Source organism: Gambusia affinis, linkage group LG18 (assembly GCF_019740435.1).
Source record: "Gambusia affinis linkage group LG18, SWU_Gaff_1.0, whole genome shotgun sequence".
In the NCBI taxonomy this organism is placed as follows: Eukaryota; Metazoa; Chordata; class Actinopteri; order Cyprinodontiformes; family Poeciliidae; genus Gambusia; species Gambusia affinis.
Window position 1 is genome coordinate 7147267 of NC_057885.1, and position 12441 is coordinate 7159707.

The window sequence follows — 12441 nt, forward strand, 5'->3', positions numbered from 1 at the left end:
AATAGAATGTACTAACTTTGCAGAGTTGTCATTTCTATGGGCAGAGTGACATTGCTATGAATAATAACTGTAACCTGCAAATATAATTTCAAATACTGTACCTAATGCAAATATTATTACTTTTTGTGCTTAGCATCTATGTATTAAAAAATGCAAAACTTCTAGAGTGGATTTACTTTTGCTTGTCAAGTAAATATCAGTGAGGCACCAACATAAATACCTTCTAGGAGATCATTGTAATTCACACACAGGCTTACTTAAAACTGGAGTATGTATCCATCCATCCATTATCTTACACTCTTATCCCTAGTGAGGTAATGAGGGGTGAGCTCCACTGCCTTCTCCCAGTGCTCTCAGTGCTAACTACAAAAATGCACGGCTTGGTCAGAAACAACTGATCAGAGCAAGGAGGGGGGTCTCAGCGCTGTCAATCATTCTCTTGCGTACTACTGATATTCACCACCTATTGCTAGCTTGTCAACTGCTCAGGATAGTTAGCATGGTCACCAATCATGGTGGATTAATGGTTTTCCTGTCATGGGGTGAGGATTTTCCATCATGCAAAGCACATTTCACCTGCCATAGTAATGTTCTCATATCTTTAATAATATTGCCATATCCTCTCACAAGAAGGTTAGGTAGATAGAAATCGCTATATCAATGAACAATGAAATGCAAGGTACTTTGAATAAGTCATAACTTAGTTTTGAAATACCTCATCTACCAGAAGCCCTGATAAAACGTGAATTATTTTCATAATTCAAGAAAACAACTTGTCTTGTGTTGGACCATGTGGGATGATATATTCTAAGTGCTTTATAAGACGTGTTTGGCTTAAGAATACTTTTTGGGACCTTACCTGATAGAGCAACACAACACATTGTACAAATAAAGAGCTGAAAATTTGAATGCAAAGTAAGAAAACACTTTGGTGAACAACCTTTCACAACAATTAGAGTTATGAATGTACATTTTTTCGCAATTAGATTTGCAAAAAATCTCAAGCTCAGTTAGAGCATCTATGAACAACAATTTTCAAGTAGCCAGTTCTTTGGACAATTTGGTCTCTATGCCAAACACAAAGTAGTTTGGCATAGAGTTCTGCTGGAATTCCAAGTAGATTCCAGTGGAGATGCAGCCCAGTGGCTCTTCATGCAGGGTTGGCCCAAGGTAATATGGGGCCTTAGACAGTATAATGATTTAGCCCCCTCCTACTAAGAACACCAGAATCACTAATAGTATTTAAATGTAGACTTAGTGAAGGTGTTGAGAAGGGGCCCTGGTTAATTGGCCAAGTTTACAATCAATCACTGTTTATTGGTTATTATTTGCTGTGATGTATTTGTGAACAAACACAAAGGTTACACCATATTGTAGCCATGGTAACACAACAATCAAACTATCAGCTGATTCTTTAAACTTTTACAAACTAAACTTACTAATTAAATCCTAAATGTACTTTATATTTTTTTAAAATTTTCTCAGCTGAATGCATTGAATAAAATTTAATAACATTGTCATTCTCTATAAATGATGCTACAGGTTTAGATATATGGTCTGTGATACAATTAAACCATTTCTAGGGACCCTGAATGTCTGGAGGCCCCTGAATGGCCCCTAACAGCTACTGCTACTGAGTTTTCTTTATCTTGATTTTCCTCTCTTATAATTTTAGATCTCAGAAATATTAACATCAAAACATTATGTAGATTTAACCACTTTGAGCTTTTTAGATCTATAAATCCGTCTGCAGCCAAGTTGTTCTAGAGGTTAAACTGATATTATTAGGACTTAATTAGTAAAATGGCAGCAAATGTTCATATTTCATAACTTCATAACCTTTGACCTTTTCTCCTCTGGTCTGTTTAACAGCTACAGTCTCAGATCAACTCAGACCTCCAGGACTGTCAGCAGCAGAAACAAAAACTTTTTACCTGTTGGGGAAAATATAGACTAAATTTGATTTGCATGTCCCTGCATGATGGCAATGATATAGTAGGATCCAATTAAAATATTGATCAATATGGGTTGTTATATTGTTGTACGCTGTTTTAAGATCTTGTTCAATGGGCCCCGTTTTTAACTTTGAGCCCCTGTCCCTCCAAAGGCCTCTGCACGGCCCTGGCATCAGTGCTACCACTGTGCTGCCCTCAAGAAGCTGAAAATGAAATGGCAAATTGAAAGTGATTGTACCTCTTTGACGTGATTAGCTTTCCTAAACACTGAGCCATCATACAACTCAGAGGGAGATCTTTGTACTGAAACAATTACTTTGCTGGATTAGTTAATGATGTGGGAGAGTTTCACTTTGTGTTTCATTGCTTCACTCCAATGAAACTGTCACAGTAGTTGTTATTAAGGGCGAGTCATTGGCCTCGCCCTTAATAATTATTATTGTTTGGGCTTTTTTTAAATATGCATTGAAAGCATTTAGTTTCCTCAGCTCAACTTGCTCCACTGCCTGGCCTTGAAAACCAGTGGGTCAAGAAGATGCTGTATAGCACAATGTTTTTATTTTTGGCGACATTTAGTTCTAAAGAGTCTTCTGCAATAGGCTGGACCATGTTTTTAACCACAATGCAGTCAATCAAATGAGTTGCCAGCACCTCGTCGTCTGCATATTTCATAGGTGTCGTTCCTTCAATGCTGCAAAGCATGTTGATGTTCCCAGAGAGGAGAATAAATAGGTGATACAACATGAGTCTGTGGGCCTCTGGGCTGTAAAGAAAATGTTGCTCATTGGCTTTTGAATACAAAAACTCTGTAGCGAATCCAAATGAATTCTTGAAACCATTTCTCTTGGCTATGCTAATGGTTTTCTTTGCAAGTTTGCAACTGCTATTTCTTTTTTATTGGGTTTGCTTTTTCGACATGTGCTCCTTTGCTGCTGCTGCCTATCTAGACAAACATGGCTGAAAGCAGAACATCTTTGAGCCATTAAAACATTTAATTCATAATTAAATGAGTTAATGGTGATAATCCTTCGACTCACATTTGAATCTAACAGTGTGAGATCTAAAGAAGTTTCTCACCTCTACATTTCTCTCTTTGTTTTACATATTCGACCACCATGGCTGCACCTTGTCACCGAACACATGCACACTTTCATGCTCTTGGCCTACTTTCAACAATGGGTTTTGGATTTCTGGCACGCAATGTAAATAGCTGCCCACCAATGCAGTAAGTCTTTGGAGCTTCTGAGTTACCAAGGTCATTTAGTGTGTCTTTTTTAAATACTGTTCTCCTTCCCCAGACTATCAGTTTTTAGCAGGGCTGCCAGTTTTTTAGGGGGAATAGATTTATTTATGATTAAAGGTGATATTTATTTTCCAAATAGGTAAATTAAGAAGGCAATTCATGCTAGGTTTTATTTTATTCATGGAAATCAGAGTAAAGGGGGGTTGAATACAAATACTGAGTTGATTTGTGTTTCTTGTGATACTTTGGGTTGCTTTTTTAAACAAAGTCCCAATAAGATACAGTGTAGTTTGCAAGATCGAATACTGAGAAAAAAAAAAAAGACACAACCAGTATGAACACTTCAAGGAACTGTAACAATAGACTATTATTTTTGGATTATTTGCTCCGCCCCTTCATACTGTTATTGTTGGGTAAGGTAGAACAACTGGAAATAAATCGGACATTTTAAAAAGATTAATCGGTTTTGTTGTCAATATGGTTGCTATGCTGCTTGAATTACACACTTACATGAAATAATTACTGGAATAACAACCCAATTAAAATGAAGGTGTGCCCAAATATAAAGCTGGAGGAAGCTCACAATTTGAATTAAAATGTTTTCTAAAGTGTTTCATAACTTTGTGAGTGAATTAGAGGTAATTCAAGGGGATCGTCAACAGATAAACACACTCTGATCAGAACTCGTTTGTCTAATCAACAGTTTGTGAAATCTTTCAGTAATCAACAGGAATATATGTTATACTTGTTAGCAAAAATAATGATTTCTTTCATATGCTGCTCATTCAGAGAAGCACAAAAATGTTTGGAAAGGACTCCTATTTGGACATCTTTTGAAAGTCTTGAATAATTTTCCGTCTCATCGTCAGATAAATGTAACATTCTGATGTTCCTTCACAAAATCCACGAAAAATAAATAAATCAACACTTTTAACTGTTACGTGATAGTAATGTGAAAAACTTCAAGTGGTAAGGCTGTTGTTGCTACCAATGAATGTTCTGCCAATGCAGGACTTAGACGTGAAAATTACTTCTATCTGCAACGTCAGGGTGTTGTTCAGTGTGGAAACAGGAGGGTATGTTTTTGTATCTTTTAAAAGTTAATTTAATCTGTATGACATCATGGATACTTATGCTAGCAAATATCCAAGCTAAAGGTTTTTAGATGGTTGCGTCCACACCTTCAGTTGCCAAATTCACCGAAGGTGAAACTTGATTTATTTAGTTTCATTTTTGGAACTTTTAAAGTGAGATTCTCTCAGATCTCTTATAATACAAAAAAGTATTATTATATTATAAATCGTCAAGGATCTGTCACCCAGTCATGAAAATTACACGTTTATGGACAAATCTTCCTGCTTGTCACATTCTATGGGTGCTTGGGTTTTCAATTTTGAAGTTAATTTATCTTGAATGTTATTTATAATCATAAGTTTGGTCATATTCTGTTCATGTGTATTGTTGTACATTTATATTAGGAATTTGTTTGAAGTCAGTTATTTTCATAAGTTAAGTTAAGCCCCTTTTCTGAAACTAGAAACTTCTCCGCTGGTACTTTTTCCTTTTAGTGCGTTAAGAACCTCCTCCACAGAAACTACCTTGACATTCCTTTTGACACAAGAGCAGCCATGACACACAGGATAGTCAAGGTGTTTTATTTTGGGAGAAAAATGCAAAGACACATATGTACAAGTACATAGTCACATAATCCTAATGGCAAAAAGAATCTAAAACACTTGATGACTAGTCAAACGGACAGAAAGGATTGTACGTTCTTTCAAATAATGCATTAAGATAGTCACAGATAGCTTCAAATGCGTTTGGTATTGCCTGCTCAGCTCTCTGATGTAAAACGGTTTGAGCTGCTTCCACAACTGATTCCTCTGTTATGTTTGACGTTGGGTTTAATCTGGAGATGATAAAAAATGCGAGTAAACCCGCACCAACTGAAACTTTTAGCCAAAAGTTTTCCTCCAAATGCCTTTTTAGGACAATACTTTTTACCTGCTGCCTCATTTCATCCTCTGACATGTTCTCTGTAGACAGTTTTAGAAGCTTTATCTCCTCTTGCATTTCTCTCTCAATGTTATTGAGTGTTTTATTGCTGAAGTGTCCTCCTCTGTTCTCCATCCACATCTTGTCTATGGTGTTGAGCAGCTCCACCAGCTGGAACTTGTTGCTTCTATAGTCATCTTTCTGGTTGTTCTGCCAGTATCTGTTATCAAAAATATGGCAGCGACCGCCACACTTCTCCACCAGTTCCCTTAGACTGTCACTTTGATCAGCATACTGTTTGATTTTCATCCCTTCAGGCAGCTGGTCACCGTGGGTGAAGACCACCACTGCGTACTTCAGGGCGTCATCAGAGAAGTACCTCCGTATTTTAGCGATGACGTCTTCCTCCTGCTCGGTGTACTTATCTACTTTGAGAACGATCAAAAAAACGTGAGGGCCTGGAGCGCACTCTATGATGCACCTCAGTAACTCGGGTTTCACGGCCTCCGGAGACCTGCCTGAGTCGAACAGCCCAGGGGTATCGATCAAAGTAAAGTTTCTTCCATTGACGAGTTTGGTTTTTGCTTCGGTAGCAAAGGAATTCATGTCGTTAAAATTTTTAACGCCAAATATGGCTTCTCCGAAAATGGTGTTGCACAGGCTGCTCTTCCCGTTCCGACTTTCCCCCAGAAGGATGATCCTGAATGCGGCTGGAGCTAAAGGGAAAGAACAGCAACTCATTAAAACTGTGCTACTGTTTCGCTTCATGTTCAAAAACACAGCTACATCTGAATTGTTTTCTAAAGTCGTATCAATTCAACAACCAATTCTGATGCAAAATTTTAAACTTTATTTAATCCTTGGCTAGTGTAGACTAATGAGTCGCTGCAGATCCTGTGGTTTGGTACACGGAGCAAACCGAACAAAGGTGTATCCAAAAAAATTACATTATCCATTTGGACACAGCAGCGTCAAACCAAGCAACAACTTCTTTTAATTTGTGTCACTATTGACTATTGTCAATATCCAACAACATTGCAATAAGATTTACCACAAAGTCATATTCCATTTTAATTTCTGCGACATGCAGTGTACATTTGGCTGGATTGGAAGATTTATTTCATTTCCAACAAACTCGTAGTGATAAAACATTTCACTACTAAAGGGAAGGTTGTCAATGAAAAAATTACAGAAACTAATTAAAAACATCTAAGCCTGTAATGGTACACTCAGAAAAAGTTTCTCTTAATTTCACTAATAACGTTTTTTTTCTGATAAGTTGTGTAGGTGTGGCAGGGCAAAACCTGCTGCTTGAGCAAAGCACAGTGAGACAAATAATAACCTTTACCTTTTTATAGTATTTTACATATAGACACTTTTAGAAGGTGTCTATATGTAATGTTTAATCCTAACCAATCCAGATTCACGACAGAAACAGCTAAAGCCTATTTTCATCTCGTTGATTTTTGTAATGCTGCATACAACAGGTAGATTCTAGGTATTTAAGGGAAAATTAATAACTTACCTTCCATTTTGTCACAAAAAGTTTAGCAGAGAAATAGTAAATGTCTCCTTCTTTGGTCTTTTCTCTTGGTGTGTAGCTCCGACCTGCCTCAGTTTGACTACTTTGCTCTCATCTGACCTGTCTGACTTGTTCCCTCATGGTGAACAGAATGAATGACTAAACAGGTGTCATCTGCGATAAAACAGTGTGATTTCATAGGGAAATATTTTTGCATATTAGTTTTACAAGAAAAATAACATTCATCTCTGTGTTTTATTGTTTAAGGTTTGGTTGTTCTCTCTGTATCTGCACTAGTTTCTTCAAGGAGATTCAAATTTCTCCTGCAGTCCAGCGAAACGCCTCGCAGTTGGTTCAAAGTGCCTCGCATGCATTTAAAGAAACAGCATCCAAACATGTTCCTCTCAGACAGCACCCCAGAAGTGAGGTTACAGAGGTCTGTAGAGTTACAATAAAAATGAACTTATATCAAAGCATTGCAGTTCCACTGTATATAAACCAGAACTAAATTATTTAAAAATTATTTATTTAAAACTAAAGAATTTAAAAGCATAACATGTCTGCCGTAAGCCTGACTATGACTATGAATGGTCTGTAGAAATACAGGACGATCTACAAACTTACAATCATCAGCAAAATTACTGAGAAAGCTGTTTCAACAGTTAATTAGCTTCTTGATGACGACCAACTGCTTTCACAATCGTTGATTGCAGGATATCTTTATGATTCATTCATGTTTTTATGACATTAAGCACTTTGAACGACTTTGTTGCTGAAATGTCTTATACAAATAAACTTGATTGACCAGTAGAAATGGCCTCCTTCCATCAGCAATGTACTAAGCCTCTGTAAGATTTTCAGGCTTCAACTTCAAGTGTAACCGGCAGGTTCAAGGCCAAGGTGTATTAGGGTGCTTTGTGTATTGTCAAGAAGACAAAAACGGGAGCAAGATTTACAAGTTAAAACATTCCAAATGTATTTCATGAAGCCAGTGTGCCAAAACCTATATTTAGTTGTTTGTACAGTTATGAACAAAAGCCTGTAACTACTCACCCATTTGAAAAAGGCTTGGTTACCTCCCAAGCCTTTTTCCCCACTGGGCTTTGTGACCAACGCCCGTCTTCAGATGGTGCAAAATGCCTCCACATTTCTGTGTTCAATGTGTTTTTCTTAAAATTCTTCATAAATACGATTGGGTTTGAGAAGTATAAAAGAAAACTAACTCAAATATAGAAAATGAGACATTTTCTAGAGTGTTTTTCTGGATTGTTAAAGTCACCTCCGAATGTCTCTAGTATCTTTCCAGGCAAAAGAAGTGAAACGACTGCAAACTGCATTGAAATTTTATTAGTTATCATTTACATAATGAATAAACAGAGATTTGAGAATTAAAAGACTTACCTACTCACATAATTTTATTATTGTGAAAAGAAAAACAATGCTTCGACATAATATGATTCTTAAAACTCAATTAAAGGTTGACAGGACTTTTACAAACGTTATCGTCACGTGACAGTCATACTTTGACTTTCTACCAAATACTGAGATTAAAAAAAGTACAGTAGGCATTTCTAAAACCTAATATGAAAAAAGAAACATAAACAGATCAATGTGAAAACGATTCAAAATATGTTTACCAGGTTTAATCAGTTCACACATTAATCATAGCACTCAGTAAAGACTAAAGTTGGATAGAAGGAATACATATTCATGTCATTCATAATTCTATTCAGTTTTCATGTGTTTCCTTGGAATTAGACATTTATTTGTAGACAGTTAACCTTTAGCCACATGCAGCCATTGAAGAGGATGTTTCTCTCTATTTTATTGCTGCACTTTCTTCTCCTGCTACAACAGCTCCTTCTGCCACAGCTCTTCCTTCAGTTGAATCGTCTTCCTTAACAGATGCACCCACTCCTCCTGCTGATCCTGCTTGTCTTGCTGCAGCTGCTGCTATGGCGCCTGTTACCCCTACCTTAATCGCCAAGAACACTGGGTCATCTCCCATTAGGTTATTGCCACCACTTAGGAATGTTTTTAGCAACACCTCTTTGCTGACTCTCAAAAGATAATGTGACCACTTCTCCTGCACCACAGCTTTAGCCTTTTCTTGGATTTCAGCTGGTAAAAGATTGGGAGATTCTTGCTTTAAACGCTTTTGCTCTTCTTCTAACTCTCTGCTCACGGCCTCCAGCATCTCGTGAGTGTAGTGCTTTCCACCATTCTCCTCAATAGTCTTGTCTATGGTGTTGAGAAGCTTTTCTACATGGAACTTGTTGCTCCTGTATTCATCCTCGCCATGTTTCCAGTATTTATTATCAATGACATTGCAGCGGCTGCCGCACTTCTTGACTAATTCATTTAAATCTTTACTTTTACTGACAAACTCCTCAATTGTTGTTCCTTCAGGCAGCTGGTCACCATAAGTAAAAAGCACTATGGCAAACCTTAGAGTTTCTTCTGAGAAATACTCTGTCATCTTATCAATGATCTCCTTCTCCTGCTTTGTGTATTTACCCACTCTAAGTACAATCATAAAAACATGCGGACCAGGAGTACTTTCAATAATACACTTCACAATCTCCTCCTTCATCACTTCCTCAGACCTTTTTGTGTCAAAAAAGCCAGGAGTGTCGATGAGTTTTATGCTTCTCCCATTGACCGTTCCTGACTCCGCCTGACATCGACTTGTTCTAGATACCGCAGAGCCATCTGTTTGACACACATTCTCCCCCAACAAGGTGTTGGCGAGGCTGCTCTTCCCCACTCCAGTCTTTCCCAACACCACAATTCTTCTTGTGAAATCTGAAAAACAACAACAAGCTTGACAAATGAAAATGTCCCTGTTTGATATTTGCAGATATCAAACAAGGGTCTGTTCTGACAGTGAGTGCTAACCATCTTTTACCAAACTTTTTATATTAAACAAAAATGTGTTCCTCCATCTGAAGAACAATCCTCCATCCAAAACAAGGCACAGATTTATTGTAAATCCTTATCCAGTTGGAAAGATGTTGTCATCCTCCAAATAGTCTATGTCCAATTAAGACTTTCCTTCAGTTTTTACTACAACCTTGCATCTTCCTGTCTTAAAAACCATGCTTCTATGTGTGCACAACTTGGAAATCCACAATGTTTTCATCAAGAAGGCTTGATAAGTAACATTAACATACCATTAGCGAGGGACTTGGAACGAGATCTGGTACTTTTAATGTTGTGCTGGATAAAACCGCTATCTTTCATTGTAGCACTTTGCTGTCAAAAAAAAAAAGAGAGCCATATTTAGATAAGTATATTAGTAATTATGCAAAGTTATAGGTTGAGCTGTTGTATCGCTGCGTCAGCAACTGTTCTGGAGCAAGTGAAGGTCTAAAGATAATGGAATTTTTTGTTTCAGGTGTTGGGTCAAAATGGACAAAATAAAGACAAAAAGCACAGTGGGTATCATTTCCTTTCTCCATCAGTTGGTGGGAGGTGGCAGTGAGCTGTATAAGTATAACCTAAAAGAAGTCAGACTGTTTGACTTTTTGAGTTTTTTTTTTAAAAAAGAAAAAAGAGAAAATTAATCAATCGAGCATAAGAGTAGCACTACCTTTTAAAGGTTTAGTTTGGTTTTTGGAAATGAGGTTAACTAAAATTAATAATTGCCCAAGTAATCCCCACATAAAAATAAAGAAAAAAAAATTTTATTAAAAAAATTAAGATGAAAGGGAGTAATAATGAAAACATCAAGGAAATGGAGTTCAAAAAGGCTTTGAAGGCCAAAAAACCAAGCAGAAATCTCACTAAAAAAGAAAATCTTGCCCCTAAGTGCAAATCACACTAAACTGGCTTCAATAAAAGTGCTGTCCTATGAAGAATTGTGATATGATTGTCTAAAAAAACAACAAAACAAAAACCAAACAAAATTGAATTGTCTATGGAGTACCATCAGAGTGAAAATCAGGAGCTACAAAGAACATCATTTCAACAAAAAACAACCACATCCAGGTGCAACTCGTAACAGTAGAGTCAAAACATAACTAAAATAATTGTACAGAAGACAACAAGGACTTGCAGTGGACTTTTAAAAGACAGGAAGGTACACATTTTTTCCATGAAAACACCAAGTAATACTCTCCAGGGTGATAGAGTCCCTGTGTAATCACTGCCCAAATCTCCACTGCGGAAGAAAAAGAATTTGAAGCTGAGGTTACTGCAGAAGATGTGGACAACATGATTTTAATGTTTGAAGTAGCAATAGAAATTGTAGAAATAGTTTTGCACATCAAACCAAAAACACCAAGCAAAAACTGGGGCTTCCAAGCTTCCATCATGGTGCCGGGGACCCTACAGAACATGATACAGTATAGGGCAGATCTCATTTAGTTGAAGAAAAATTGAATGGACAAATTAAACGGAACATTTTCTAAACATTCTCAAAGAAGAACAATAGGCATACGAACTCAGGAGCTTTAGAAAGCCATTCGGTTGCACTTTATATACAAAGAAAAGCAACGTTTTTTTGGAAGTAAACAAATAAATGCAAAATAACAAGGCAGCCAAAATTGCGCTTAATACTCCACATTTAAGATTCTGTTTCCTGACCATCCACAAATGAAAAACAAAGAAATATGTCTAAAGACATAAATTAGTTGCACTGACCTCTGCTGGCTGTGATTTCTGAGAGGAGCTGGGAGTCGGTAGACTGTCTGTGGCAGTAAACACCAGAGGACCGTCTGACAGCTCTACCGTGTGCTTACACCTCCTTAGGACTTCCTGTTGGTCTACAAAAAAATGTGTCACAGCAGTTATTCAGAATATTAAACAAAATTGTATTGAGCAGATATAAACACAAGTTAAAAAATTCAAATTGTCTCTTATAAAACCACAATATATTTGCTCAGATATTGTGTGTGCAGTTAGACATATGAACAGTAACATATTTTGCGGTCAAACCTCAGAACTCCTGACAGGGAAACCGAAGAGAATAAATAGATCATCTCTGCTCATAAATTGTTATCCATGTAATTTCCTGAATAAAAAAAAATCTAATGACATTGAAGCCATTCTACAAATATAAAGAGTATATTAGGTGATGATAATCTTCTATATTTTACAATACCTTTTTGTTCTTTGAAAGCTACACAGTAGTAGTTATCAGCGACAGCTGTCAGTGGTCCGCATTCTCCTCCACCCGATTTCCGACGAATGCTTAAATAAGTTTGAAGCTTCTTCTTTGTTTCATCTGCGAGAACGCTGTCGCACATAAGATAAACACAATACTGGCCAGTGACCTCCATTATCTTATGACTGGTGTGCTCTAGTTTGTAGAGCAGGACTTCCAGGGTTGAAATCTTGAGTTACACCTATACTGCTGCTGTAACAGTGCATTGTGTTCTTCCATGACGACACACTGTACTTTTAATTTCCTCTGGTTAGGCCAGTTCCTGTGAATACTTTAAGAATATAATGTGGTATTGAGGTACTGTATTCATAAACATTTACATTAATAAATTGAAAGATAATCCATTTAACTTTGCATGCATTTCATAGGTGACTCCTAAAGGCAACTGGTTGCACTGGTATGGTTTTAGTGGCATAAAGTTATAAAGAAAGAGGCTAAAGTAAATGAAAGTCAGATTTTGCACATCTCTATTTGTGAACGTAATTTTCAAAGCCATGTATCGGTTTTTTTCCAACACACAATGTCTTGCTTTAAGATTTTCTATCTTAAAAAAATACAA

The 12441-nt window shown here is 37.0% G+C and overlaps 2 protein-coding genes across 2 annotated transcripts; both read right to left on the reverse strand.

The window, feature by feature from the left end:
• Positions 1 to 4835: 4835 nt before the first annotated feature.
• LOC122819883 (GTPase IMAP family member 7-like) lies at positions 4836 to 6922 on the reverse strand. Its single transcript, XM_044096920.1, has 2 exons — positions 6719 to 6922; positions 4836 to 5909 (listed from the first exon to the last, which is right to left on the reverse strand). The coding sequence occupies exons 1-2, from the start codon at positions 6723 to 6725 to the stop codon at positions 4942 to 4944; spliced, it is 975 nt and encodes a 324-aa protein (XP_043952855.1). The 5' UTR covers positions 6726 to 6922; the 3' UTR covers positions 4836 to 4941.
• A 1135-nt stretch (positions 6923 to 8057) lies between these two features.
• LOC122819866 (GTPase IMAP family member 7-like) lies at positions 8058 to 12052 on the reverse strand. The gene is made up of 4 exons (XM_044096892.1): positions 11820 to 12052; positions 11360 to 11481; positions 9889 to 9970; positions 8058 to 9520 (listed from the first exon to the last, which is right to left on the reverse strand). The coding sequence occupies exons 1-4, from the start codon at positions 11995 to 11997 to the stop codon at positions 8535 to 8537; spliced, it is 1368 nt and encodes a 455-aa protein (XP_043952827.1). The 5' UTR covers positions 11998 to 12052; the 3' UTR covers positions 8058 to 8534.
• Between the last annotated feature and the right edge of the window lie 389 nt (positions 12053 to 12441).

What these genes read in the sequence shown, in the direction of transcription:
- LOC122819866 (XM_044096892.1), bottom strand. Translation starts at nt 11,997, where the DNA reads ATGGAGGTCACTGGCCAGTATTGTGTTTATCTTATGTGCGACAGCGTT. An exon ending in AGCTTTCAAAGAACAAAAAG is followed by an intron (nt 11,482 to 11,819) that starts GTATTGTAAAAT and finishes ATTTTTTTGTAG; the next exon opens with ACCAACAGGAAGTCCTAAGG. An exon ending in TTCCAAGTCCCTCGCTAATG is followed by an intron (nt 9,521 to 9,888) that starts GTATGTTAATGT and finishes GTTGTTTTTCAG; the next exon opens with ATTTCACAAGAAGAATTGTG.